Source organism: Monodelphis domestica, chromosome 4, assembly GCF_027887165.1.
Source record: "Monodelphis domestica isolate mMonDom1 chromosome 4, mMonDom1.pri, whole genome shotgun sequence".
Taxonomy (NCBI): domain Eukaryota; kingdom Metazoa; phylum Chordata; class Mammalia; order Didelphimorphia; family Didelphidae; genus Monodelphis; species Monodelphis domestica.
In genome coordinates, this window is record NC_077230.1 from 56,730,746 (window position 1) to 56,756,633 (window position 25,888).

Sequence of the window (25,888 nt, forward strand, 5' to 3'; positions counted from 1 at the left end):
ATAATTGGCCCGCTGTTGCTGTCTAAGTATGTGTCAGAGGCAGAATTTCAACCCACTTCTTACTGATTCCTAGACTGTTTCCAAAGCAATACTACTTCTCATCCTGGATGATAATCTTAATGGAATAGTAGACATCAGATCCATGTATTTAAGGGTTGCTTTGTATCCTGGCCGTGAATCTTGATTGCCTCATCTGTCTGTGTTAACATAGCTCCCGGGGTAGTGACAGCCTATGTCTCTGTGTGTTCCCATGGGACAGCATTTTGGCGGTGTTTGGTAAACATTCATGATAATGAGACATGAAAGGTTGTATTTGTGTTCAGCAAGTTAGTGCTAGACAACTATGAAAGCTAAATGAGACTCTGAGTGCCAAACCATGGGGACCCAAAATAATATTTGGTATAACATTGTTTCTTAGTATAACAAATGTAATATTGTGGTGTCTAAGACAAAAATCTCCTTGCCACAGTTCCTTTTTTTTTTTAATTAGGTCTAATAGACATTTAAAAGTCCACTCCGTCTAGCTAACAAGACCAACACAGACTCCTGAATAGGTAAACTTATTCTAAGGATGAAGAAATATGCCAGGTATAGTAAGGGCATGGGAATTGTTGCCAGAAAGGACTCATATCTCTTGTTAACTAGTTTGTATTTGGATAGACCTTCTATACTACATTGCCAATTGATTGTAGAATTACAGATGGATAAATAAAGTCAGTTGGTGTTTCTGTAAGATGAGGAGTGAAAAGAAAAAAAAAATAACTCATTACACTTCTAGCCCCATGGAATGCTTGAGTACATTTTCCATACTCCTTTATGAACATAATATCAATTTACTAGATTCTAAAGTGCTCTCAATTGTGTCTTCCACGAAATATTCATAGAAGTGAATAATTCTCACTGTAAACTTATTCCAAAGTGCTACTACCACTTATCTAGAGAACCAGGAGAGGGTCATAATTTTACTTTCAGTGTAACATTATTCCTGATAATTCCAAAAAAAGTCAGAATATAATGTTAAGATGGCACACAACCAGAACTCCATAGCTTAGTTTTTAAAATTTTAAGTATTTTAATACCAATTTAGAAAAAAATCTTACCTTTCCCTCTCTTGTTCCATCAAATTTATGAATTCATCACTCTTCTCCACATATTCTGTGTGTTTTCTTCTTTCCTCCTCTAACTCCAATATCGTTTGTCTGTGAGCTTTTCCTACCATCAAAAGCTGTTCCATCATTTGTTTGTAAGAGTCTTTCTGCTTTTCAACAACTTTGTCCAGCTATCCCAAAAAAAAAAAAAGCAATAACTATACCTATAGTTTTTACCGTAGCAAATTATTCATGTCCTTCTAAAGGTACACATTTTGACTTAGTCACTTATCGACTTTCATATTTGGTCTTTGTAGACTCTCCAGAATTCATTTTGGATGCTACACCTGATGGATGCACTTCTTTGGCATCTTGTCCATTCATTTAATTGTCAGACCTGTGACTCCCAGGAACAAAAGAGCTTAATGCTTCCCTTTTCTCTGGACATTAGGACATAGTTCATGTACCCACCTTTCTCCAGAAAAATTACAGCTATGAAAACCATAGACGACAAAAATCTGATGAACAGGTTTTCATTTTCTTGAACTTTGGTCTTTTCACCATATTCACAACTGTTCTCATTGTTCTTTTGTGAGCTATAACAATGACACTAAATATGCCTTTCTGGACCCAATGACTTCTCTAGGCTTTCATTTCTTATCTGTAAAATGAGGGAACTGGACTAGATGACTTCCAAGATCGCTAAATCTATAAAACTTTAACTCTTTTTTTAATTTTCATGTCAAGATGATGATTTAGGATTATCAGAATCCAATTTTTATTGGCTTTAGGAATTTGAAATGAAAAAATCATTTTGCTTATTTCACAGAGATTCAATTTTTTTGTAGATTTTATATGAGATTTTTTTGTTAACAAGGACAAAGATGAAGGTGAGGATAGTAAAAAAAAAGAATCTTGGTTTTAAATCTAAGGCAATGATTGCTTTGGATAATGTTGTAGTAATGTATCTTTTAAAAAAAACCCAAGTCTGGTGTTCTTTAGTCATTTTTATGTGCCCAGTTTAGGGAATTTTTCTTTGAACACATCATGTTTTCCACATCACTTAGTCTTTTACAAAGCTCATTGCTTTGTAATGTAATGTAATGTAAAAAAAAAAAATAAAAAACTGAAATATTAGAGCAATTGGCCAGGAGTGAGTTTAGGAACTTATGCTAAAGGAGCAAAACAATACCTTTCTAAAGAGGAATATGGGGAATGTTGAGAGAAATGAGATATAAAGTGTCTTCTCTGTATACTACATCTCCACACTCCCACTTCCCCCAAATGGCTTGAAGATTGTTTGAAGCAAAATTCTGTTGTTTGAATAAGTTGCTAGACCCAAACTATTGATGACTGTTTAGATGTTTTTCAGTTGTATCTGACGACATGGCCCCATTTGGGGTTTTCTTGGCAAAGATACTGAATTGGTTTGCCATCCATCCCTGGCTCATTTTATAGATGAGAAAACAGAGGCAAATTACTAAGTGACTTGTTCAGGTTCGCATAATTAGTAACTGTTTGAGGCTGGATTTGAATTCAGGAAGATAAGTATTCCTGAGTTCAGGCCCAGCATTCTATTCCTGCTGCTGCCTAGCTTTCCTCAAACTACTGGGTTCCTCTTTTCTCTTTATATTTTGAGAATTACCAGCACCTACCCATGTGAACCAGCTCTTCCCTGTTAGCAAAAGTAGAATGGCAGAAAAAAAAGATTTGGGGTGATGATAGAAGTATAAATGAGAATTTCTTTTTAACAATTTAAGACAGTGTAGCAATCTCCTTCTCCAGGCCTTTCCTGATGCCTCAACTGCTACTATTTTCCCATCGTGCAAAACCACATGAATCTTTATTTTATATAGTTTGTTTATAAATATATATGAGGAAAGCAACAAGGTAGCACAGTAGGTAGATAGCTCACCAGGCCTGGAATCAAGAGGATCTGAGTTCAAATTTGATCTCTAACATTTCCTAACAGTATGGCCTTTTGGGCAAGTTTAAACCAAGTTTGCCTAGCCCTTTATCTTAGAATTTGTTATTAAGACAGAAAATAAAAATTAAAAAAAAAATGGGTGTACATATTGCCTCACCTAAGAAGATATGTTCCTTAAGGCATCCTGTTTTGTTTTTCTTTGTATTACAGCACTTCACACAGTGTCTACCCAGCACACAGTAGGATTTTAATATTGTTTCTTGATTAATTGGTTGCATGAGTGGTAGTCTTCTAAAACATTTTCTATACTGAGAAATTTTAAGAGAATTTTTCTACAAAGCTTTTTTGTTGATCTTGACTGACTAGTTTAAGGTTGATATATGGTTTGTTGTTTGTGCCGGAGATATAACTGCCTAAAATACAGGCCCTAATAGCTCTTTACTATTTAAGCAAAACCTTAAAAAGTTTTTCTACATGACTAGATTTTTTATCTAGAAGGAAAGCTCTGAAGTGTTCAAGGCCATATTCCTTTCACTGTTACCATTCTATCCAACCCTCTACTTCTGCCATATCTTTCCCATTGAATTCTACAGATTTAAGAGATTCTTTGTAGTGAAAGATGTATAATATGCAAGTATAGGCCCATTTGTCAAAATATTATACTCTCTTAACATGGTATGACTTTTAGAAATCTCACTGATGTGCTTAATAAACATGCCATTTATATTATTTTTAACAATTCGAAAGCAGCAGGAAATATAGCAAAATTAATTTTGGTAAAAGAAATTAATCTTTTGATAAATTAAAGATACGTAATTTTATCCCTTCAGGCATTTCTTCACTATACAGCAATCATAAACCTCTAGGACTTTGATATCTCAGTGTTACTCTGGATGAAAATTTCACCCTGGTGATTAGCCCCTCTTAACATAGCTGGGCTGGTCCACAGACCCCAGGCACCTGTGTAGAACCATCACTGGGACCATATCTAAATTCTTTCCAGCTTGGTTCAACTTCATAAACTTTTCTCCTGGCATAGCCTTAGGCAGTCCAAGGTCACCATGTCACCAAGAGATAACCAAGGAGCCTGTTAGTAGAGGGAAGTCAGAACTACTCTAAATCTATAAAAAATCTGTTATCTCAAGTGTTGAGTACACACACTTAGAGGCAGTGTTCATAGTAGCAGAAATCAGAAGGTCTTGTTTTGGCGCTCCTAATCAGGCAAATCTCCATTTCCCTAACTGCAAAAGAATGGGCTTGTAGGTGACTTTTAAATTTACATTTTTGTTCGGTGGTCCTAATAGCCAGTCAGAAGCAGACCTAAATTCTAGTCCTGCTGGCTGTCAATAAAATTTTCTTTTCTTTTCTTCAAAAAGAACATTATCCATCAAAGTGAGAACCTAGCTTCCAGTCTCTAGTATGTCCTGTGCACTGATAAATTATTGCTAATAATAATAATTACTTATATTAATAATGAATAGCAAATAAAAATAATAACAGCTGGCATTAATATAACATTAAGTTCGCACAGCATTCTACATAAGTTATATCACTTTATCATTACAACAGCCCATTGAGTGGGTCTTACATATTAAATGGGGCTGGTATATAAATACATAGAGCTGAGGTTGACAGTTAAGTGACTTGCTCACAGCCACACAGCTAATAATGTGTCAGATACAGGATTTCAACTCAAGAAGATGAATGTTCCTGGCTCCAGGCCTGACACTCAATACACTCACTGTTAGCTGCCCATTCCATGTGTAGGCCTGACAGAATCATAACACTTTTTTCTTGATGCATAGTTGGAATTTAATAACTACTTATTGGTTAGTTGTTTCATATATGTGATATAGAGCACTCATTGTTCTTTCTCCTGAGTTCCTACCACCCAGTATTTATACACACATATACACATATCTTAAATATGTGTAATTATACAATTTACAACTCAATTTGTATATTTCCTCAGTAAATATTTGATTGATGGCTACAGAAATAGGTAAAATAATCCAGTACCCAGACCACACAGGGTGCAGCAAGTAAACGAACTCCTTTGTAAACTCCAGAAATAAAAGGTCATTTGAATTTAGTGTACATGCTGCATCTGTTGTTCTTTTGGTTATTACTTTATGTCCAGTTACCTGTCTTTGTATTATAACCTGCTCTAATGCCTCATTATGACCTAAAAAGTGCCCCCTCGGTTCTTGAAGGCAGAACCAGCACAGTCCAAGCTCAGATGGGTGGTGCATGTCATAAATTCAGTTACATTCCCTTCTAATGAGTGCTGCCCCTCTTTTATCCAAGTAAGAGATTGCTGGGGCCTTACAACAGTGCCATTTCTGGTGTAGGATTTCTCAGGGTTGTTGTCATTGTCCCCAGATGATAGAATCATACATTTGGGAAAGGGCACCTAATCTCACCAGCTAGATACACTGATTGGGAGTCCTGGCCACCTTGGTTTTACCCTGTACCCACTCCTTGCATCAGACTTCCCCCTGGGTCTCAAACTAAACCCCCACCCACCCAACTACTGAGCTCCCCAAGTGATCCACATGCAGTCAGCAAAGACTCCTTGGGATCGACACTTGAAATAGACTCTCAAATTGTCCTCACATCATCACAAGACTAGATACTGGCTTACATTCTCAGCTTCTATACAGTCAAAGTCACTATTTGCTTTTTTTCTCATTTCTCATTTAATAATTTCCTTCTCTTCTCAGGACTCTCTCAGTAACTGCTCTGTACTCCAGTACAAAATATCCCAAAGCTGACTTCCTGACTCACCTCTCTCTTCTACTCACTGGCATGCCAATCAAGAAAATCTCTAACAGTTCTTTTATAGAGATTGGCAGAAAATAGGAGTGTGCAATTATTTTTTGTGGACAGTTTTGAGCATTCTTCCTCTCGGGCACTCAGCTATTATCCTCAGTTTTTGTCATTACCAGGCTCCAAAGATTTTACCAGTCTTCTCTGTCTCTTAGGGCCTAGCTTAGGTGTGTTTGAAGAGTGACCAAGGAACTGATTCACCTCAGTTTCCTTATATGTAAAAAAGTAATAAGTGGAGCAGTTGGTAGTGGACAGAGAGCTGGCCGTGGAGTTAGAAGGACCTGAGTTCAAGTCTGCCCTCAGACAGTTCCTAGCTATGTGACCCTGCACAAGTCAGGTAACCCCAACTGCTGCCCTTGCCACTCTTCTGTCTTAGAATTCATTCTGAGACAGAAGGTAAGGGTTTTAATTTTTTTTTGGTAAATAAAATAAAATAAAATGTTATGCCCTCTCCAAGCTCACAGACTCATTTTTATATTAGTTAAGTGTAATCATAGTCAAAGTAGAGAAAACAAAGCAAAACTATATATATATATATATAAATATACTTCCAGGACAATTTTAAGTGATAGTTTGGTCTGAAAGGAGCATTAGTGTTTTCTTATTTTAACAATGGTATGCCACATATCTATTGCGAATTAGTAGTTAAATTATGCTTTAATATTTTTTTCTTTAAGCTACTAAGATTTATATGGAATGGAATGTCTGCTTCAGATGAGTAAATGAGTCGGCTTAATTGCAAAATGAGAAACTTGGACTAGATGATTTCTAAGGTTCTCATGTGGCTGTGAGTCTTTCCATGTTGTTCATTTCAGTTGTGTCTAACTCTTTCTGACCTCATTTGGAACTTTCTTGGCAAAGATACTGGAATGGTTTGCCATTTCCTTCTCCAGCTCTTTTTACAGATGAAGAACTGAGACAAACAGTTAGGTGACTTCTCCAGGGTCATACAGCTAGTAAGGATCTGAGACCAGATTTGAACTCAGGAAAATGAGTCTTTCTGACTCCAGGACCCATATTCTATTTACTGAGCTACCTATATACCTAGTTATCTCTAAGCTGTGAGTCTTAGAATTGAAAATAGGTATCACTCAGGGAACAATGCAGAGGTAACTGGTAGACATGCGACCTACAATAAATGAAAGATGTTTTAAAAAACACGAAAAAAATGGAAGCAAAAGAGGTCTTCAGGCAAGGTTTAAAACAGTGGAATGCTAATCTATTTGGTGTCATGGGCTCCTTTGGCAATCTGTTGATTGCCATGTTCTCCTCTGTTTCCCATTGCTTCTGATAATGAGTCATTCACAAGGCAATTGTTTACTCATATGAATCTTATCTCAAAATAAATGTCTTTAAATGCAAGAAATGAAACATTTAGAATTACAAAAGAAGCCAATTGTCTTGAAATAAGGTAACCTAATTATTAAATACAGAAAATTGTAAACCTCCTCCCCCCACACCAAAATCTATCCACCTGCTTCCTGGGAGCTGGACTATGGTTTAATGGAAAAAGAATGGGCTGATCATGTGGAAAAGGCAGAAGATGATGGAAAGCTCAGTTACTCTGCTGGTTTCCGTGCTCTTTCAGGAAATAAGTGTGATAATGCTGTGAGGGTGCCCTGAATGAACTTCTGGAGAAGTCATACAGAATAGATCAGCATGGATGGGTTGTAATCTTCTCTATTGAAGAGAACATCCACATTAGTGAGATTCAACTCCATCTGAGATACCCAGGGTACATTTCTTACATTTTCAAGATTCTTTCATTTTAAATGCTATCAACAGAATGTGAAGTTGTTGCCCTTAATTCAATTTTGACTTTGTCGCAGACAGGCCACTTCACTACTCTGATCCTTAATTTCATCATCTGTAAAATCGAGATATACTTCTTCACGGGGTTGAGGTGGGGCAGTGATGAGTTAGAGTATGTGAAATCACTTCTTAACTGTAACCTATTTTTAAAATCTAAGGGTTAAATTCCCAAAGAGACTACCCCATTCTTCCATCCCCATTGGTAGATTCATAACAGAGCCTGAGAAAGGAAAAGGACTCTTCTTCACATGGGGGAGAAGTGATAATGTTTCAGGCAACTTGTAAAAGTGCCCTGTTGACTATGAATATTTCTACTATTTCCTTCACATTAGGTCAGTGCCTCAAAATACTTGTCAGCTCAATCCCTCTATAATTCCTAGATCTATAACTCTAAATTCACTTAGTGGAGCAATCATTGGTGTTGGTATTCAACCATCTATTAATTCTTTTTGGAGCCCTCCTATGCTTAGAGAAGAATAAAAGCAGACTGCTTTCTCTATTGTTTCTTATTGTTCATTATGAGCTAGGCTATTGTTTAGTCATATTATTCTTAGAAACCAGAAATAATTATTAAGTACCTGCTGTGTTCAGAATTCAGTGTAATAGAATGATATGTCAGTAACCATTTATCAAATGCTTATTACTTGCCAGGTACTATACTGGAAGTACAAAGAATGACAAAAACAGGGTCCCTGCCTTCAAGGAGCTTGCATTTTAATAGGGAAAATGTTATTGTAAAAAACTGAACATGGAAGTTATATACAGTGTAAATTGAAAATAATTTCTGAAGGAAGGCAGTAGCAGTGGGAAAAACTGCCTTCATTAAGGGCAATAACCCACAAATGCATACATAAAGAATATTCACTATTAAAGTGGAGGAATTCCATGGAGACTGGAACAACCTCCAGGAAGTGATGCAGAGCGAAAGGAGCAGAACCAGGAAAACATTGTACACAGAGACTGATACACTGTGGTACAATCTAATGTAATTGACTTCTCCATTAGTGGCAATGCAGTGATCCTGAACAATCTGCAGGGATCTAAAAAATACTATCCACAAGCAGAGGATAAACTGTGGGAGTAAAAACACCGAGGAAAAGCAACTGCCTGACTACAGGGGCTGAGGGGAAATGACTGAGGAGAGACTCTAAATGAACACTAGTGCAAATGCCAACAACATGGAAATGGGTTCAAATCAAGAACACATGTGAAACTCAGTGGAATGTCAGCTATGGGGGTGGGGGGAGAAAATGATCTTTGTCTCTAATGAATAATGCTTGGAAATGATCAAATAAAAAATTATTTTAAAAAAAGAATATACACTATTACATCCTACATGAGGGAAATTTAGAAAACAAAACACTGAGATGTCTGAGAGGGAAAGTTGTTATGATCTGGGAATTCAGAAAAGGCTCTGGAGGAGCTGGAATTTGAGTTGGGTTTTGAAGGAAGAATAGGAATTCAACAAGTGAGGAAAGAAAGGAAGGAGGCAGCAACAGGCTGATTCAATAAAACCCAATAAACTATGATCAGTATTATGGAACATAACATAATACAATAAATGGGAAAGGAGGAATTGCAGATTCCTCCATACAAGTAAAGAATTAATTTACTATTTCCCTTTCCAGGCTTATTATTCATTACTTCCTCTAATGCATATTATTTAACCCAATAAAGCATTCTTTCTCTTTCTTAGTGACAATCCATATTCCTTTTTTATGTCTTTGCATAAACTGTCCCCTTCCTCACCTCTACCTTTTAGATTTTCCTTCTTTTTAATGGCCCCATTTGGAGTTTTCTTGGCAAAGATACTAAAGTGGTTTGCCATTTCCTTTTCTAGCTCATTTTGGAGATAAGGAAATTTTGGGCAAACACAGTTAAGTGACTTGCCCAAGATTACCCATCTAGTAAGTGACAGAGGACAGACTTAAACTCATGAAGATTGGTCTTCCTGACTATGCCTGCCACTCTATCCTCTGTACCACCTTGAATCCTAAATTTCCATCAAAGCTCCACTTAAAAGGTATCTAGAGATCTACAGGGGGCCTTTACATGAGGAAAGAAAAAGGAGGACAGACTAATTTAATCATCTGCCAGTATTCTTTTCCCCCCTCCTCTCAAAACAAACAAACAAAAAAGGCTACCTTGTATATCTTTTGTATATAAAAGCAATGATTATCTACTGTCCCCAGATTCCTATATAGCACTTGTTGCCTGTGCTATGTGTTCAATTCCTGATTGTTTATCATCCTGTATTAATTAAGCTTTCTGATTTGGACCCAAAGAAAAAACTAAAAATTGTTTCATAGGATAAAATTCAAGTTCCTATCCAAGCTTCCTAAAAGAGCAGGAACCTTTTGATTTTTGTTTTTGTAAATATACATAATGTCTAGAACGGTATTTTGCACATTCCTTCTTAACCTTTATGGCTTCCTAGTGTTGAATATCTTGCACTTTGTACACAGTTGTTTGCATTATTGTCTTAGATGGTCAGCTTCTTGAGAACAGAAACTGCTTTTTGCTTTTCTTTATATCTTCAGCACTTAGCATAGTGCCTGGCACATAATAGTTCTAATCACTCAATAGTGATTCATTAGATAATTCATTCATCACTATTCCCTCAATCAGTTTTATTCAATTCTTCATTTGATTTTGGAATTGGATGAACCTTAGTTATCTACTCTGTTCCCCCTTAAAACTCACTGAGGGAGTAAATTAGATTGTCCAAATAACTGGAAACCAGCAGAACTAGAATTTAAATCCAGGTCTAATGAATCCACATCCAGTGTTTTTCCTCCCACATCATAATGTCTTGCATTTCACTTGTTTAACAAGGGACGATTTTGTCCTATATCCTACCTCATTTGTTCATATAGTAAAGATTGTGGTAGGCAGAATTCCTACGTTGGGTAGGAGGTTGAGCTGTATGGTGCTGTGATTTTATGAGTCTTGGTATGAACCAGTTACTGTCTGTGCTGCTTTGTATCTCCAACAAGTCTACATTCAGGAGTAGAAGATAATAAGCATTCAGGAAATACTTGTTAAAATAAATGGAAAGACTAAGTGATTTACGTGCTTTAAGTGTTTAGAATAAGCATTTCCATAAGATAATGCATTCTTTAATGTCACTAAGATAGGTTCTTGACAAATGCAAAGTGGCATTATATTGAGACTTGGCACCTTTTCTGCAAGAGCTCAGATTGCAATATGGCCATTAATTCCATCATCCTTTCAACACTCTTGTGAGGTATGTGGCAAGTATTATTATCCTCATTTTAGAACTGAGGATATACTTCAGGCCAGTGCTCAAGTTTGGGACAGAAACCAGGACTCACTTAGTTTCTTTATTGTGGAAGGTAAAGACATACCTTACTCTGTTAGAAGTTTCCTTTCATTTATTTCCCTATAAGAAGGAAATCCAACTCCATCTAATCTAATCTATTATATTTAATATTACATGTCCTTAAAAAGTAACTCTAATAGGGAACTACCACCCCATTTTAACATATCTTACAGTAGAAGTAAGGATTAAGTAAAAGGATTTAGGTATCCATCTGCAACACACAACCATATATGGTTCCTATGCATGAAACAGCCAGAGCAGGAAAGAAATGGTGGGACAGAGTAGGATGGGGACCTTCCCAATCTTCTTTGTAGTTTTCTTAATTTGATTACATTCCTTCCTGGATTAGTAGGTTACTTCATAGGTGTCGTATTTAGAACATTGCTGGATATTTTAGGCTATAACCATTTCTAGAGATATCAGGGATATGAACACCTCCTTCATATTTGGGACTCTTGGTGATATTTTACACAAGTCCCATGCAAAACAATATGTTTATTGGCTGCCCATAGTATCTGTGTGTCTGTGAGGTGATAATAAGGATATTCAAAAGAAAAGATGATTTTTTTAAAAGCCCCATTTCCTGAAAAGGTCATAGCTAAAGGCTACCTGTGTGGAATAGGACAGCTATAACCATGCGTAGTTCTCTCGTCATTATATTTACAAATTATACAGTTTTTTCCTCTCATTAGATTTGTGTTTTTATAAAACTTTCTCATGTATAATCAAAATCCAGTAGAAACAAAGATAATTAATAGTCTTTCGTTTCTGCAAATGGAATAAATATGCATATTTACATATATATTTACATATGTATCTGTTTTATCTACTTAAATGTTTTTATCATATATAGGTATCTAAAAGAGAAAAAATAGGTATAGATCTCACTATGATATATCCAACACTAAACCTTGTATCTTTCTTTTTTGGCTTATTATATACTATTATATTATTTTTTAATTATTTTTTATATATAATTTATATAATTATTATTATATATTATTATAGGATGCTGAACATCTAGGTGGTAAAGTGCCAGGCCTAGAATCAGGAAGACTCATCTTCCTGGGTTCAAATATGACCTCTGAAACTAGCCGAGTGATCCTGGTCAAGGCACTTAATTCTATTTGCCTCAATTCCCTTATTTGTCAGATTATTTAGAAAGGGGGTGGTTTTTATGCCTGAAATGTGTTCTTACCTCACTTTTTCCTTAGAATCCTTAGCACCCAAGTCAGATCTAGGGGAAGCCTGTCTTAATAACCCTCAATACTTTCATCTTCCTTAAATTAAATATCTTTATCTGTTTATTTTATCCCCTAGCAAAATGTAACCAAGATGGGGATTGCTTTTCATTTTTGTCTTTATCTTCTTAGAGCCTGGTTCTGTCCTTTGTACATAGTAGTTTAATAATAAATGTTTGCTGAAATGTTTGTCAAAACATCTTTATGTTTTAGTGGAGTCATCCAAGATTGTAAAATGGCTTGATGGGAATTTGTTATCCCCATGCAATTAATCTGATCAATACATACACTCTACTATTCATGTATGTCTTCTTTTTTTGAAACTATTGTCACTGGGGCATATTTTTGGCCACCAAGAAGAAAGTAATTTTAATTAGTTAACAAGTAATGACCACTTACTATATTCCTGATATGATATTCCATAGGGCATAGAAAAAGAAATAAAATTGTTCTAGTACTATGACTTCCAGTCCCTCGACCCTTCAGTTCTTGTCCCAGACCATCATCCCTGCACTAGCCCCATTCTCTTCCTTTTGCCATCTTGAACCAATACAACTTTATACTGTTCTCTTGAATCCTGTGCCCCTTTATCAAACCTCTGATCTTGCCCTGCCAAACCTCAACCTTGGATCGCTCCCACCATCCACTGCTTTCACTCCTACACACATACCACTGAATGAAACTGGGGGGAGAATCATAAAATGCATTGATAGGTCTACTACAAATTTATGTTACATAACCACAACCAGTATTTCACTGTTGTAAGACAGTTTTTCTATACCTCCCTAATTAACTCACCTTGCCACTCTCTACAACAGTTCTTCCAAGCATTCTCATCTTTCCTCAAACTTTCCATTGTTCCCCTCTTGCTAGTCTCTCAGCTAAGAAGCTTGCCTCATATTTTACTGAAAAAAAAAAATGAGTCCATTTGCCAAGAGTTCCATCTTCTTCCCTCTTCAACATCTTATATCACTCAGATGCCTAATGCTACTATCTCCTCCTTCACCCTTGTCCAAAATAATAAGGTAGCCCTTCACCTCTTTTTTTTTAATTTTCCCAGTTATATATAACAATTTTTCACACACATTTTCTGAAATTATAAGATTTAAATTGTCTCCCTCCTTCCCTTACCTCTGTTCTTATGAAGATGGTAAGCAATTTGATCTGTGTTATACATGTATTATCATGCAAAGTATACTTTCATATTGGTCATGATTGTAAGAAAATACTCATGTAAAACCAAAACCCCCAAATAAAGAAAACCATATAAACTTATATATTCTTGACCTTTTGTTCTTCCAGATAAACTTTTTTATTGTTTTTTCTAATTCTAGGAAATAAATTTAGGTAATTTGACTAGTGTGGCATTGAATAAGCAAATTAATTTGGGTAGAATTGCCATCTATTTTAACTCAATCTGCTAAAGAACAATTAATATTTTTCTGTTTCATTAGTTCTGATTTATTGTGTTCATCCAATTCCTGTGTTTGTCTTGACAAGTATGTTTCCAGGCATTTTATATTGTCTAGAGTTACTTTAAATGGAATTTATCTTTCTCTTGCTACTGGACTTTGTTGGTATAGAAATGTTGATGATTTATAGGGGTTTATTTTGTATCCTGCAACTTGGCTAAAGTTGCTTAATTATTTCAACAATTTTTTTAGTTGATTCTTTAGGATTCTTTAGTCCTTCTTTTCAAAGCAAAGCTCTCTACTTATACAAGTAATGCCATTTCATCTTGTCTTCAACAGTTTGCCCCCTCTGTCATTCCCATTATCTTATTTATATTCAATCTTTCCCTAACTACCTGCCTCCCTATTGTCTAAAAACATGTTTAAGTCTCCCCTTTAGTTAAAAAAAAAATCCTCATACGATCCTTCCTTTTCCACTATCATCCTATATCTGTATCCTATATTTAGCTTTTTCTAGTTAAATTTGAAAAGGCTATCTATAATTGTCTCCATTTCCTTTCCTCCCACTCTTTTAACTTCATTAAGACTGTAACCTTGTTGTTCAGCCAAAACTGCCCTATCCAAGTTACTAATCATCTCTAAATTTTCAAGATAATGGCCTTTTCTCAGTCTTTTTTCTTCATGATCTCTCTTTAGCCTATGACATTGTTAATCACCTGTTTTTCCCTTCATATTTTCTTCTCTCTTTTCAGGACTACTCTCTCCTGATATTCCTCCTACCTATCTGTCCACTCTTCAGGGTTCTCTGCTAGATCTTCAGCCCAGTAATGCCTGTGGTCTTCCACAGAGCTCTGTCCTGGACCCTCTCTTCTCTCTCTGTACTATTTGACTTGGCCATCTCATCAGCTCCTCTGGATTCAATTATCTCTATACTAATAATTCTCAGATCTGCTTATCTAGCCCTAATCTATCTCCTGATCTCTAATCTCCCATTTTCAATGCCTTTCAGATATCTCAAAAGTAGGCATCAAAATTGATATCATCATCTTTCTCCCTCAAATTCTTCCCCTTCCAAACTTCCCTATTGCTATTGGAGTGTACCACTCTCTTCCAAGTAAGAGTTTAGAGTAGAGAAAGATCTATGTCAAACAAAAAAAACCATGGAGCAAAATGTATACTGGTCTCAAAGTATGGGTGAAGGCTAAGGAGGCAAGTATAGACTACAAAGCTGAGGTAAGAACCAACAGAATGTGTGAAGAAAAATAGTAAAAGAGTTCAGCCTGGCAACACTGGAACTTTGTACTGAGGAGAAGGGAAAGTTAAGGTTGGCTAGGTAGGGTTGGGCTAGTCATAGAAAGATTTAAATGCTAAATGGAAGAACTTAGATTTTAGGCTCTTGAAGCGAATGAATGGGTTTTTAATTTTGCATGACTTTTCAAAATTTTTGAAAGTTTATGAAACTTACTGAAACTTATTTTGTTGTAAAGAGTTTATTTAGCTCTGTTTCATAGTTCTGGGGTTGTTATTATATTTTAATCAACCAGCATGGAATTTTGTCATAGCATATGTCCGGTGGTTATTAATTTGAATTGGGGGAATTTGTTGGCTCACCAGTATGGAAACAATGATATGAGTTCTGATTGCTAAGGTATTTGGAGATGTGTCTGTGATTCTGTGTTGCTTTTAATTTGTTGGGAGCCAGTAGAGTGGTTTAATATTCCTGAATTGTAGCTTTGGCTCCTCATTCTTAAATTTTGGATTAAATCATAAGTCAGCGGACTTTGGGTGGTCTCATCCCAACCCCTCAGAGATGCTAATCAGCATGACCAGACTCCTTCACAGTTTGGCAAGACTGGCAGTCTCATTCTCAGGAGACATACAAGACGAGAATAGCAAGAATGTTAGAGATCAGTTGAAGTCTCTTGCCAGAGCCATGTGGAGCACTTTGTCCAAAACTTGCCTTCATACTCTCCAGTTTTGATTTGTGCTTTGAATTCCCAAACTTATTTTAAAAAATGAGAAATTGATGAAAAATTCCATCAAAGCTTCAGAGGAAAACAAAATAATCAAATAATCCTGAGATATGTCAACATATAAAAAACTAAGAAGCCAACATGTATTTGCACCATGGCAGCCATGTTTAGAACCATACTTATATCAACCATTGCAATTGCAAAGTAGACTTGGTGTTGAAAAGTCTTTTTATTTCCTTTAAATTTTAGAAGGAAAAAGAGAGCACGCACTTATGCAAAATGCACAACAGAAATATATGTTTTTGAAAATTTTTTCTTGGATAGCTCCCCAGGTCATTTCCATTCATGCTCAAAGTTTCTTATGACATAATACCTCACTTTTTATTATTGTCTAAGATGTTAACCTACAGATCCATGAAGTATTTGCTGACCTTTATTCTTTTTCCTTTTAAACAAATTCTATATCATTTGGTAGTTTCAGTTTGTTGTCTGGGGAAGAAAACTCAGAAGAAGAATGCTATTCCTGCATTTTACACGTTCTTGATTTTTCTTAGAATATACAGTATTTAATTTCACCATGCTGTTTTCTGCCTTTCGTATGCTTCACAATCTAGGCTGTTTAAATATCAGAAGGGAAAAAATGATCCTCAAAAACTAAACTCAGTTCTTGGCTAAGATATCAGATTCTTCCACCTTATAAGTATACTTTAAGGTTACCTATTAGAATACCTTATATAGTACATACCTCATTGATTGGTTTCTCATAGATGTCCTCCTGCCATGGAGCAACCTTTGCTTGGATAGCATCTCTCTGGAGAGCCTCCAGCACCTTTTTTGGAGTGACAAACCCATACTGAGCTTCTAGCAAAGCCAAGTCCATTTTTTCAGCCTTTAAAATGCCAATGACTTCATCGCGAGCCTGTTGGAACACAAGGTACATAAAAACAGACCGTCTGAATTAACAGCTAGTGACTTCTTATTCAACTAACAATGTTTCAGATACTTCAAACATAGATAATATGAAGTTGTAGTACACATTGCAAAGGTAGCAGCAGAACTAGTTTCCTTTGTCTTAGTCTCATCTCATCATTAAATAACTTCTCTTGATAGTTCTTTTTGGACTAGCATCTAATTTTTTTATTTCATCGTAGTTTTCAGTTAAAGAGAACAAGATTTTCCAGGTCTCCACAGATGCTTTTAGGCTTTTCCAGTAAGTTAACATACTAGGACCTAGTTCACATGGGGTACAAAAGCAGCTCTTGTTATTGAAAACTACCCCAGAAGTCACCTGGTATTATTGTTATAGATGCATGTTTGTGCATTGAAGCTCTTGAGGATGTGACCTTTCACAACATGCATTCCAATAGCATGTCTTAATGACAGCTCATTTAAAGATGATTAATTGCTCTCCCAGTTGGCAGAAGTGATGTGTTTGTGCGTGTGTGCACATGCATGTGTGTGCACAATTTGTCATGGACATACAAATCCACATAGCATGTGTATTCGTGGCAGGATATACATCAAATGAAAAATCAGAAATGATAATGGCTCAAAATGCAGACCTGCACTTCCCCTTCGAGAATGCTTAGGAGGAATAACAAGTCATCTCTAGAGAGATTGGCTTCTTTGGAAGAACTTCCATTCTGTTTTGTGTCTGATTTGGGACTTCTGAGGACAGGACTGCTTTCAGCACCAAAAGCTTTCCTTTTGCTTCCTATCTTCATTGTTTTGGTGCCTGGTATGGCAAGATCTTCACTGTATTTGCTTGTCTGTGTTTCGGATATGTTTTCAGGGTAGCTACTTCTGGAAGGCATTCTTCTAAGTCTGAAATGAAAAAAGAAGCAATTTTTAGAACTCTTGGTACAAGTACCTCCTCATTTTTGGCAAATGTATCTGTATTCCTGATATATTTATTTCTCAGAGCTAACAACCAAAAGAAATGAACAATATCAAAGGATATTAACAAATTCATCATTTAAATGATGTTTTCATGGTGAAAACAATCATTTATTGTAAAGATGTTCTCCTGTTCATTATATTGGGTTTTAGATTTGAGTAAATGGAAATATATTTGAATTTCCATAAGTATTTTTGAATTGTCGTAGTTCAAAGTTCTTAATCTGGAGGGCACATGAATTTTTTTTGGTTTTGAATTTCAGATAATAGTGTTTCAATATAATGGGTTTCTTCTGAGGTGTGTATATTTTACTTTATGCATCTAAAAATAAAAATAAACAGTTTCAGAGTTGATTAGGCTACTTAAGAGATCCATGACACAGAGAAAGTTATTGGGGGGTCAGCTAGGTAGATCAGTGTTTTGAAAGCCAGACCTGGAGATGGAAGGTCCTAGGTTCAAATGTGACCTCAGATTTTCCTAGCTGTGTGATGAAGTCACTTAACCCCCATTGCCTCGCCCTTATCACTCTTCTAATGTTGATTCTAAGACGGAAGGTAAGGGTTTATTTTTTTTTTTAAAGAACCCTTATTAGAGGGCTGGTCTTGAACTCTTTAATATGTTGTCTGCTTTTCAGTCATTTTCACTCGTATTTAATGCTTTATGACCTCATTTAGAATTTTCTTGGCAAAGATACTGGAGTGGTTTGCCATTTCCTTCTACAGCTCATTTTACAGATTAGGAAATTAGAGCAAACAGGGTTAAATGATTTGCCTAAGGTCATACTACTCTAGTGTCTGGGGCCAGATTTGATTTTAGGAAGATGAGTCTTCCTGACACCAAGCCCAGCACTCTCTCTACCGCCCCACCTAAGTCTTTAATGCCTGAGTTGAAATCCTGCCTCTAATATATACTAGCTGTATGACTGGACCATCCAGGTCCTTTCTCAGTACTCCTAAACAACTTTCTTACGTGATAAATTATAGATGTGCTGCTGAGCTGCATTGGCCTGGAATGTTTCCTTATGGGGAGTTACCTACAATGATGAAATCATTGGTCCTATGATCTCCCTCCCCAAAATTCCCCTTACCTCCTCTTAAAAAAATTCTTAACATATGCTTTTGGTTCAAATGATCAACAAATTGACCCACCAGCAATGAAACTGAACCCTAACAATATGGGTGTTCTTGCCATTAATAAAATAAATCACACCACAGAAACTACAGTCCAGTAGAAAGCATTCTCATGAGTTATTTATCCTCAAAAAATGTTATGATCTGCAGTAGTAATACAAATGCCCACACCGATGAAATTTTGAATGCAACAAAATGTCTCTGTATTTCATCTATCTAGCCAGGAAAGAAATCTATGTTCAGCCATGCCTCAATGAGCTTCTGTGTTTCTTTAATCAAAGCATAAAGTCTTTGGTAAAGTAACATTTAACTATTATAGTCTGTAAGCATTTTTTCAGGACCTACTATGAGCCAGGCAGTTAAGCTCTTGGGATACAAAAAGAGGCAAAAGACAGTCCCTATCCTGCAGGAACTTACAACCTACTGACTTTAATATAAGTGTATATGTTCATGAAACTGTGATTTTAGATTTGATCTTTTTTTTTCTTGCAATAATGCACACAATTTCCTTTGCAAAATAGTTATAATAATAGCTAGTATTTATGTAACATTTTAAGGCTTGCAAAAGGATTTTACATATGTTATCTCAGTTAATCCATACCGAAACCCTATGGGGTTGCTATCATTATTATTATTATTATTTTGTTCCTATTCCACAGATGAGGAAATTAAAACTGAGAGAGGTAAAGTAACTTGTCCAAGGTCACAAAGCTATTTAAGTATATGAGGGGGATTTGAACTCAAGTGTTCCTGACAGCAGGACCAATGCTCTACCCACTGACCCACCTAGTCATAGTTCCTTGGCTATGTGATTTCACTTTCTCCATGTGATTTCATTGATGTCAAGTTAATAAAAAATAATCTTTTAACCATCACAGAGAGGCTTTTAGCAGGGTGGTGCTCCGTCAAACTGTCTTAGATTAAAATAGTATAAAGGCCTGCTTCCGATCCCTGTTTTTGTTGCCAATTTGCACTATAGTAGGGAAAATGCTAGATTAGTGTGAAAATCAGTGTTCTACTCCTGGCTCTTTTGGTTCCCTGGATATTCAACCTTAAGAATATAACTTAACCCCTGGGTGCTTCAGCCTCTTTATCTGCAAAATGAAGCAGGGTATTAGAATCAGGGGGTTTACCTTTTTATTCTTTCCCATGGACCCCTTGAGCAGACTGGTGAAACCTATGCTCCTGTTACCAAAATATAAGTTTTAAAAATGATAAAATAAAAAGGATTTTGTTGAAACCTATTCTGTTGAAATATAGTCATCAAAGATTAGAAAGATGTAACAAGAGTCTCCGGACTAGGTGATTTCTAAGGTCCTTTCCAGTTTTAGCTGCCATTATTGTTAACTAATTTATCTACTATGACACTTTATAGGAAAGGAAAGAGGGAAGGAAGGAAGCATTTATTGAGCATTCACTGTGCTAAACTATTTACAAGTGTTTAATCATTTAATCTTCACAGTAACCCTGGGAGGTATGTGCTATTATTATCTCCATTTTACAGTTGAAAAAACTGAGGCAGAGGTGAAGTGCCTTGCCAAAGGTCACACAGCCAGTAAATGTCTGAGGTCACATTTGAACTCAGGTTTTCTCAATTCTAGGCCCAGTGCTCTATCCACCAAGTCATCTAAATGCCCAACCAAAGGTATAAATAGAGTAAGTCATATTTCAGGAGCACCTAGATGGCTCAGTGAATTGAAAGCCAGCTCTAGAAATGACAGTTCCTGGGTTCAAATTTGGCCCCAAAGACTGCCTAGCTGTGTGACCCTGGGCAAACCACCTAACCCCCATTGCCTAGCCCTTACTGTTCTTCTGCCTTAGAACCAATGCACAGAACTGATTCTAAGATGAAAGGTAAGGGTTTAAAAAAAAAAAAGACAAACATCTTATATAAGTCATTTAGAGATATTGAAAAAAGCCTACAAGCATTTGAATTAAAGTTAAAGCATACAGTTTTCATAGAATAATTTATATACTATGAAATATCTAAACAGATAGGAATGGCATTTGAGAAAATTTTTTAATAAGGTAAATTTATGTCAAAAGTTATTTAACTTCCTAGCTATGTGACCCTGGGCAAGTCAGTTGCCTAACCCTTGCCACTCTTCTGCCTCAACCAATAGCTAATATGGATTCTAAGATGAAAGATAAGGGAATGTAAGGGAGGAGAGAGAGAGAGAGAGAGAGAGAGAGAGAGAGAGAGAGAGAGAGAGAGAGAGAGAGAGAGAGAGAGAGAGAGAGAAGGAAGGAGGGGGGAGGGAAGAAGAGAGGTCATTTGACTGCTTTCAGAACTCTAATCTTTTTCTTTTGGAGTAGGAAGGTAGGAATAGTTAACATTTTTACCTATTAATGAAGCTAAACCTAATATTGTTTGAACAGCATTTAACAATAACCAATTATTTATAGTATCAGAAACTGCTGAAGGGGAGGTGTGTATATGTTTACAATACTTGAGGTTACCTGTTCCTCTGCCAACAACCATAAATGAGAAATAATGAGAAGTAATTAAAGATCCTGATGGAGAAAACAAAGGCAAATTGGATTATGCTTTCAGGCTTTGTAGCATCAGTGACTTCATTGTTTCTCTTGGCAGAATCTTAATTCACTGACTCTGGGGCATGGGGTGGGAAAGAGAATATATTCAAACACCTATGATGTTCTGGGACTTTCATGTTACTTCTCCACCCCAAAAAAAGGAAAGTTGCATCTGTTTTGTTTATGTGAAAAGACAATACAAATCTTATTCTTTTTTTTATAAAGAGTATAAAGGGGAAGGAACCCTACTATAGTGCAAATTGGCAACAAAAACTGGGATCAGGAGCAGGCCTTTATGATCCTGCTCAGTTTTCAAATTAATAGAATTCAATTTTATTCATTAATATTTCCTGATTGCCACCATTTTTAGTGTTTCTTCCTCTATCAACTACTCTTTCTTGACTTTCTGTGTATTTTGTCTATTTGTCTTCATGTTGGTTTCACTCTTCTCCCCCCATAAAATTTAGGTTATGTCTTGATGTCTATGACCCTTAGCAAAGTATCTTCCACAGGAGGGGTACTTAATAATATTTTGTTGAATGGAGTGGAATTGAATTGAATTGAATTAAATAAATTGAATTGAATGGCAGTACGGGTGGTACAGAGAGAATTTTATCAAACTTCTGGTGTTGGCTGAGTCCTTGGCTAACTATTTTAACTTCTATTAGCCTCAATTTTCTTACCTGCAAAATTAAAGATGTGGGTAGGGTAGTTCAACCAGTTAGTCACAGTTAACTGATTAATCTGCACATAATTCTATTATTGTAAGATTTTATTCCTTTTTTTCTCTTCCCTCCAGTTTCCATCAATTAACACTCCTACTCCCTTATTGCATCTCAAAGTTTTGGTGACCAAAACAACATATCTTCACCACAAAAGCTGTGGTTTCAGATTAAGTAAAACTGGTGTCTTCCAGTATTAAAATTAGATGATTTTGTGTGATCATGGTGATGACTTTATTTTTATGGGCTCTTTGCTAGAAGTGACAATTTGCTTTCTTTTCCTGTGTGGTAGTATTGCTCAGTGTGAGGTTGGATGGGTCTAGTTAAAATTATTGATTAAGGGGGCAGCTGGGTAGCTCAGTGGATTAAGAGCCAGTCCTAGAGACGGGAGGTCCTAGGTTCAAATCTGGCCTCAGCCACTTCCTAGCTGTGTGACCCTGGGCAAGTCACTTGACCCCCATTGCCTAGCCCTTACCATTCTTCTGCCTTGGAGCCAATACACAGTATTGACTCCAAGACGGAAGGTAAGGGTTTAAAAAAAAAAAACATTATTGATTAAACCAGGTGTCCTAGATTTATTTCTAGCTGTCTGTGTAGAAAGCTATAAGGTTGGCCATTGTTTGCTTGATTTGTTCAGAGTCAATTAGCAGATTGGAAACTTCAGCTCATAATAAAAACCTCAGTTTTATTTTGAAAGTAGTTTGTCTTTCTCCACTATCAAATTAACGTAGTAAAGTAATTGCTAAGTCTTATTTTTGTTCTATGTAGATACAAGTTTGGGAATTCTTTTGAATCTCTCTAAATCACTACAGTGTAGAATTTGAAAGGATGTATTGTTTTAAGACAAGAGTTAATTTAATTTTCTCAATTACATTAAAAAATTTTAACTTTCATTTAAAAAATTTTTGAGTTCCAAATTCTCTCCCTCCCTTCCTCCTTTTCCTCTTCTTGAGATGACAATTTAAAAAACAAACAACAAACCTTTACCTTCCATCTTAGAATCAATATTGTGTATTGGTTCTAAAACAGAAGAACAGTAAGAGGTAGGCAAAGGGGATTAAGTGATTTGACCAAAGTCACACAGCTAGGTAGAGTCTGTGCTAAAATTTGAACACAGGACCTCCCATCTCTAGGCCTAGGCTCTCAATCCACTAAGCCAACAGCTGCCTCCTGGCAAGCAATTTGATTTAGGTTATATAGTACAATCTTACAAAACATTTTCATTAGTCATGTTGTGAAAGAAATCATAGACCAGAAAAAGACACTGAGAAAATAAAATGAAAAATTGTATGATTTCATCAGCATTCATAGTCCATCAGTTCTTTCTCTGGAAGTGGATAGTATTTTTCCTCATGAGTATATTGGAATTTTCTTGGATCGTTGTTTTGCTTAGATTAGTTAAATCATTCATAGTTGATCATACAATATTTCTGTTGCTGTGTAGTGTTCTGCTTCTGCTTGTAAAAGTTAAAATTAAATCTCAATAATAATATATTCTAAGAGATTTATTAATGATCATTAGAAATCAAGGAATAAAGAAGATACAAAATAAAGACCATGTGCCCATGGCTGGTTAGCCATTTTTAGCCATCCCCACTCAACCCCATCACTGCTGATTCTACATCAGAGAGGAGGAGCCTCCAAAGCCCAAACCCTTTATCCTCTGCCTACAGGAAGTACTTGGGATATGTAGTTCTTTTTTAGGGTAGCATTTTCAATCATAGATTCCCTGCTGAGACCTGCAGAAGACTAGTCTCTCCAGTGGGTCTTGTAAATATACCAACTTTAAAATTGCAATAATTTGAGGATAAGAAGAAAAGAGAACAAAACCAATAATTACTAGGTGCATTGACAAAAAGCTAGTTATGGGGCAGTCCCCTTTTGGCATAAGAGTATACATTCAAATTAAATGTTCAATCAACCACACCCAAAGTTCATTCTGGATCTTCTTGATGTAGCTTGTGGTCTGTGGAGGGCATCTTCATGGTGCCTTCTAAGAAGAGTTCATTTTCTAGATTTGGAGAGTTAGCATGTTTCTTAACCTAAAATTACTCTCAAAAAGAATTTAAAATTTGTAATTTAAAATAATAATAATACATTCCTCCCTGAAGAGGGTATTGAAAAACACAGAGATCACTTAGGGATGCATGGCTGAGTTATGAGGTATATGAATCAATTGGCAAGAGAAAAAAATATTTTTAAAAATCCAAATTAAAAAAATAAGTTCTGGATGAAATATAGACTATCAAAGTCTTTTGTGTAAAAATTCTAAGTAAAGGAAAAATAAATCCATAATAGATCCCGGAATCAGGACCCAATTAAAATGATTTAAGCAATTATGCATTTACCCAATCAATAGCCAGGACTATAGAAAGTTTGCCACACCGTGAAAGACAGAAAAGGGACTAGATTATAGGAGCCAAATTTGAGATACTTGGTAGAATGTGGGACAAGGAAGACCTGCCTTTAACACATATTAAACAGCTACAACCTTGAATCCCAAACAAGTTCAAGTCCTCTTGTCCTGGCTCAAAATATTTTCATCAATCCCATTGGAATTGGTTGGTCTCTTTGACCTTGTTCTCGATTAGCTTTATGCTTCTGTGGCACTGTGCAATGGCTCTTTTTGTATTCTCTTGTCCTAAAATCAGACATAATCATTAAGTAAAGTCTCATATTTTTTTTTAAACAATCAGTGGCATCATTTTTATAATCTAAAGCTTTTTGGGTATGCATTGACATAGCAAATATATTTTAAACTTATATTACTGCCAAATAAAAAAATGTTAAAGAAAATCTCAATACTGGTGACATGTGCTTCAAATACAAAAAAAAGAAATAAAAATAAAACTGAAATAGTATATTGCACATGAAAGCAAAAACAATAATAAAAAAGTTTTAAAAATAAAAAAAATAGTAACTTAAAATCATTGAAGCACGGTGTCAGCTAAGGAAATGTAGAATACAAGGTTTCTCACCAAAAATGAGATCCATTTCCTCTTCATACCTGGCCATGATCCACTGTGAGTGCAAAGCAAATGATTTTCACAAAGTAACAGTTTTTTATAAAGAATAATAGTACAATATGTAATACTAAGTTACTCTGTGACAAAAAAGCAATCTATGAACTGATGGATATTTGTCTCAATTTTTACAGATGTAACAAATCTTTCAACCTTGGCAAATATATTTTTAAACAAAGTAAAACTTATTTGGGTCTAGAACATCACCAAGAAATCTAGATTGTTCTGGTGGAAGTAAATGAAACTGAAGAATTTTGCAGGAGCTCTTTTTGGCTTCCTGCTTCATAGAAATACCTTGGTAGGAACATTTCTTTGTTTCTCTACCTTTAATACAACATTTTTAAAAATATAAATATACATCAGAACTATGTCTTTATGAATACTGTCATAATATTCAATTTTGTTTAGTAAAACTTTCTTTCTCACAGTTGACAACTCAAACTAATATATTTTTTGCTGATATTTGTACAATTAATTCTTTTTTAAAACACAAATTTTCTGTAATTATACATTCACAATCCCTACTCTTTCAGCAGTTTTTCTGTTCAATGAATATGCTTTCTTTTGAAATATTCTTATATATAGTAAAAAAGTACTTGGATACTTTTGAGATATATACCACTTATGTATAGCAAATGTTTGAATATACTGTTCTTTATTAATAAGCATTTTCAGACCTTTTTCAACTACACTGGTGAAGAGTTTTCAACCTCTAGGCTGATGGAGCTAGTGAAATTTACATCCTGAGATTATGTTTTAGGAGAGTACCATCACCTTAAAGACAGATTGTAATAAGACTTTATCGTAATTATTAGGGAATGGACCACAGATAAAATCAATTAGGTGCTCAAGGGAGCATCTAAGTAGCCTCAGAAGAAGAAATGAATATTCATTTCAGGACTTTAAAATCAATTGAGAGTAAAAATATCTAAGATTTGTAAGTCAATAAGAATTTT

The 25,888-nt window shown here is 35.6% G+C and overlaps 2 protein-coding genes across 8 annotated transcripts in view; one reads left to right on the forward strand and one right to left on the reverse strand.

The window, feature by feature from the left end:
- The window catches only part of CMSS1 (cms1 ribosomal small subunit homolog), a 430,657-nt gene that overhangs the window by 137,305 nt on the left and 267,464 nt on the right, over nucleotides 1-25,888 (forward strand). The gene's annotated exons all lie outside the window — the stretch shown is intronic.
- The window catches only part of FILIP1L (filamin A interacting protein 1 like), a 361,936-nt gene that overhangs the window by 133,582 nt on the left and 202,466 nt on the right, over nucleotides 1-25,888 (reverse strand). For 6 of the 7 annotated variants that reach the window (XM_056793384.1, XM_056793385.1, XM_056793380.1 and 3 more), the window contains 3 exons: nucleotides 17,188-17,449; nucleotides 16,371-16,544; nucleotides 1,101-1,279 (listed from right to left, as the gene is read on the reverse strand). In XM_056793384.1, coding sequence (XP_056649362.1) covers nucleotides 1,101-1,279; nucleotides 16,371-16,544; nucleotides 17,188-17,439 — 605 coding nt within the window. In that variant the 5' untranslated portion in view covers nucleotides 17,440-17,449. Of the gene's footprint in view, nucleotides 1-1,100; nucleotides 1,280-16,370; nucleotides 16,545-17,187; nucleotides 17,450-25,888 lie in introns of those variants that run through there. The other variant, XM_056793386.1, reaches the window with a different exon arrangement.